A 4,905-nucleotide genomic window follows, 5' to 3' on the forward strand; every position below is an offset into this window, starting at 1 on the left:
ACTGTAGGGAACAAACTGAGGGTTGCTGGAGGGGAGGCGTGTTGGGGGGTGGGATAAGTGGGTGATGGGCATTAAGGAGGGCACATGATGTAATGAGTACTGGGTGTTATATGCAACTGATGGATAACTGAAATCTACATCTGAAATTAATGATACACTATGTTAACTAACTGAATTTAAATAAAATAAGATGTAAGAAAAGAAGATGTTAGTTGAAAAAAAATTAAAAAACAATGAGAATACGATGATACAAGGACTTTGAAAGAACCATGAATAAAAATCTGCCAACCTAGAATTCTATACCTGTGAAAATGTCTTTCAAAAATGGAGACATACATTGGTTGTGGCTGACACCGCGAGGAATGGCGGTACCAGTAAGGGGAAATCAGTGCTTGAACAGGTGGACTTCCGAGGCGTTTATTTGAGAGTGGTGAGGACTTTGTGGATGTGGGTTGGGGAGGTGGGAGTGGGCCAACGTCCCCGGAGCATTGGGCTCCTTTTCTTGTCGGACTGCCCCACCCCGATGACCGCAAATCCCGAAGCACCCCTGCTCAGGCTTCCTGGCTCTGGAAACTCCCCCACTGCGCTCCCAACAGCTAAGCAGTGACGCGTAGTGGGATCCCGAAGTCCTGGTCCTTGGGCATCTTCATCCCTCACCTGCCAACAGAGAAGAGTACTAATAATGGCTGACAATAGTGTCTTAACATCTACTACTGGGAGGACAAGCTTGGCAGACTCCTCTATTTTTGATTCTAAAGTTACTGAAATTTCTAAGGAAAATGTATTTATTGGATCTGCTTCATATGTTGAAGAAGAAATGCCTCAAATTGAAACGAGAATGATATTGGTTCAGGAAGCTGGAAAACAAGAAGAACTTATAAAAGCTTTAAAGGAAATTAAAGTGCCCTTTGTAAAGATGGAATCACTGGAAGAATTTGAAAGTTTGGATTCTCCAGAATTTGAAAATGTATTCATAGTCATGGACTTCCAGGATTCCATTTTTGATGAGTTACACAAGACTGATTGTAGAATTATTGGACCACCAGTTATCCTAAACTGTGCCCAAAAAGGAGAGCCTTTGCCTTTTTCATGTCGCCCACTCTATTGTACAAGCATGATGAATCTAGTACTATGCTTTACTGGATTTAGGAAGAAAGAGGAACTAGTCAGATTGGTGACATTGGTTCATCACATGGGTGGAGTTATTCGAAAAGATTTTAATTCAAAAGTTACACACTTGGTGACAAATTGTACACAAGGAGAAAAGTTCAGGATTGCTGTGAGTCTGGGCACTCCAATTATGAAGTCAGAATGGATTTATAAAGCTTGGGAAAGGCGGAATGAACAGGATTTCTGTGCTTCAGTTGATGACTTTAGAAATGAATTTAAAGTTCCTCCTTTTCAAGATTGCATTTTAAGTTTCTTAGGATTTTCAGATGAAAAAACCAATATGGAAGAAATGACTAAAATGCAAGGAGGTAACTGTTTACCTGTTGGAGATGAAAGATGCACTCACCTTGTAGTTGAAGAGAATGTAGTAAAAGAACTTCCATTTGAACCTTCGAAAAAACTTTATGTGGTCAAGCAGGAGTGGTTCTGGGGGAGCATTCAAATGGATGCCCGAGCTGGAGAAACTATGTATTTATATGAAAAGGCTAATACTCCTGAGCTCAAGAAATCAGTGTCACTGCTTTCTCTAAATACCCCAAACAGCAATCGCAAAAGACGTCGTTTAAAAGAGACCCTTGCTCAGCTTTCAAGAGAGACAGACATGTCACCTTTTCCTCCCCATAAGCGCCCGTCAGCTGAACATTCCCTTTCTATAGGGTCACTCCTAGATATCTCCAACACACCAGAGTTTAGCATTAACTATGGAGAAACACCAAAGTCTTGTACTAAGTCTTCTAAAAATACTCCTAGATATCTCCAACACACCAGAGTTTAGCATTAACTATGGAGAAACACCAAAGTCTTGTACTAAGTCTTCTAAAAATTCCACTCCAGTTCCTTCGAAGCAGTCAGCCAGATGGCAAGTTGCAAAAGAACTTTATCAGACTGAAAGTAATTATGTAAATATATTGGCTACAATTATTCAGTTATTTCAAGTACCTTTGGAAGAGGAAGGACAACGTGGTGGGCCTATCCTTGCACCAGAAGAGATTAAGACTATTTTTGGTAGTATCCGTGATATCTTTGATGTGCACATGAAGATAAAGGATGATCTTGAAGACCTTATTGTTAATTGGGATGAGAGCAAAAGCATTGGTGACATCTTTCTTAAATATTCGAAAGATTTGGTAAAAACCTACCCTCCCTTTGTAAACTTCTTTGAAATGAGCAAGGAAACAATTATTATATGTGAAAAACAGAAACCAAGATTTCATGCTTTTCTGAAGATAAACCAAGCTAAACCAGAATGTGGACGGCAAAGCCTTGTTGAACTTCTCATTCGACCGGTACAGAGGTTACCCAGTGTTGCGTTACTTTTAAATGATCTTAAGAAGCATACAGCTGAAGAAAATCCTGACAAAAGCACTCTAGAAAAAGCTATTGGATCACTAAAGGAAGTAATGACCCATATTAACGAGGATAAGAGAAAAACAGAAGCCCAAAAGCAAATTTTTGATGTTGTTTATGAAGTAGATGGATGCCCAGCTAATCTTTTGTCTTCTCACCAAAGCTTAGTCCAGCGAGTTGAAACAATTTCTCTAGGTGAACACCCCTGTGACAGAGGAGAGCAAGTAACTCTCTTTCTCTTCAATGACTGCCTGGAGATAGCAAGAAAACGACACAAGGTTATTGGCACTTTTAGGAGTCCTCCTGGCCATACCCGACCCCCAGCTTCTCTTAAGCATATTCATCTAATGCCTCTTTCTCAAATTAAGAAGGTACTGGACATAAGAGAAACAGAAGATTGCCATAATGCTTTTGCCTTGCTTGTGAGGCCACCAACAGAGCGGGCAAATGTGCTGCTCAGTTTCCAGATGACATCAGAGGAACTTCCAAAAGAAAACTGGTTAAAGATGCTATGTCGACATGTAGCCAATACCATTTGTAAAGCGGACGCTGAGAATCTTATCTATAGTGCTGATCCAGAATCCTTTGAAGTAAATACTAAAGATATGGACAGTACATTGAGTAGAGCATCTAGAGCAATTAAAAAGACTTCAAAAAAGGTTACAAGAGCATTCTCTTTTTCAAAAACTCCAAAAAGAGCTCTGCGAAGGGCCCTTATGACATCCCAAAGCTCAGTGGAGGGAAGAAGTCCTTCCAGCAAAGACCAGCATGTAATGAGTCGTCTGACTAGCACATCATCATTAGCAGGTATCCCATCTCCCTCCCTTGTCAGCCTGCCTTCCTTCTTTGAAAGAAGAAGTCATACTTTAAGCAGATCTACAACTCATTTGATATGAAGCTTAAAAAATGTTAATTTATAGCAACTTATAAACACTTCATACTCAAGAAACTGACTTAAATGGTACTTGTCATAAGCACTTGGTGAAAGCTGGAAAGAATATATAGGTAACACTAAAACTATGTCATTTGATTTTCTTCTTGAAAGAGTAAGATTAACCTCTTACATTATTTTGAGTTAATTCATGTAAAAAATTATATTGATTTTGATGTAATTTTTCTCTTTGCTCAAATCTTTCATTTAAAGACCAATAATTTAAGTTATTCATGATATTAGTAGCTTTGCAACTTGACAATAGTAAATAAATTTTATTGGTGTTTGCCAAATACTGCTGTGAATCTCTCTGTATATTGTCCATGAATGAATTTTTGGAAATACCTATTTGTGTATCTCAGTTTGTAAAGAAATTAAGTAATATCACAGAACTTACTAGATAAAACACCTGCACAGATTCCTGGTTAATAGTGGGGACTTGTTTCACCTGTACTGTTTGAAGTAGTTATTTAACTGCTCCTGTTGCAGTTTCTTTTATTCTCAAATGTTTTCAAGATCTAGAGTGTGGATTTTAAAAGATTTGCCCTCATTAACAAGAATAATAGTTAAAGGAGATGGTTTCAAAATGTTTTTGCAAATTGAGATAAGAAAAGAAAGATTAAAAAATAACATATATTTTGACAAATATGGTATTATTGGTATATACTTGTTACTTTTTCAGGGACCATATGTTTTGTGTGATTTTAGCCACTAGCAAATCTTCATTTAGTTTGATAGTGTGAGGAATTTTATTTTGAAGTGTAAGACCATGGGGAAATTGTGGTATAGACTGTTACACATTTTATGAAATAATTCTAAAATTGACATCAGTTTTACCAATCTGCAGTAAAATACATAGGTATTTGTATGGTCTGCCTTTTATTTTGGTCCCATAATTAAATGTAAAATCAAAATACATTTATTTGCTGTTGTAAAATATCTTTCAAACCTGATGTTAATTTTCACAATAGGTTTTTTTTAATAGTCAGTGATACAAAATAATCAAGTTTCTATGAATTTTTAATTTTTATTTCCTATCTGTTTAGGGAGTACTGTAAACACTTAATTGTCATTTAACAATTTCCAGTCATCTGCTTTAATAGTTTAACTGACTATATAGATTTTTTTCTATACCACATATTTGCCATTTTTAAATAGTAAATCACTCTACTGATAGATTTTAAAAGCAGTTGTATTAGTAAGAACTTTTTAAATAAATAATTAAAACTAAAAAAAAAATGGAGACATACAAAAGATAAAAAAATTAATCACCAGAAAACCTACAGAATAGTAAGAGGTAGTTAGTCTTTCCAAGGAAAAGAAAATTATACCAGATGGAAATATGGATCTATGGAAAGGAAGGAAAAGTACCAGAAATAGTAACTATATGGGCATATAAGATGCTTTGTTTTAATTATTTAAATGTTGTTGAAAGGTAATTGACTCTTGCAACAAAA

General features: G+C 36.4%; 1 protein-coding gene across 1 annotated transcript; it reads left to right on the forward strand.

The window, feature by feature from the left end:
• The first annotated feature begins 363 nt into the window (after positions 1–363).
• On the forward strand, positions 364–4,671 carry LOC125085146 (protein ECT2-like). The gene is given in 2 exon segments (XM_047703380.1): positions 364–1,892; positions 1,960–4,671. Coding segments are annotated over 2 exon segments (2,664 nt in total). The 5' UTR covers positions 364–682; the 3' UTR covers positions 3,414–4,671.
• Positions 4,672–4,905: the final 234 nt, after the last annotated feature.

The sequence above is a fragment of the Lutra lutra genome, chromosome 14 (genome assembly GCF_902655055.1).
Source record: "Lutra lutra chromosome 14, mLutLut1.2, whole genome shotgun sequence".
In the NCBI taxonomy this organism is placed as follows: Eukaryota; Metazoa; Chordata; class Mammalia; order Carnivora; family Mustelidae; genus Lutra; species Lutra lutra.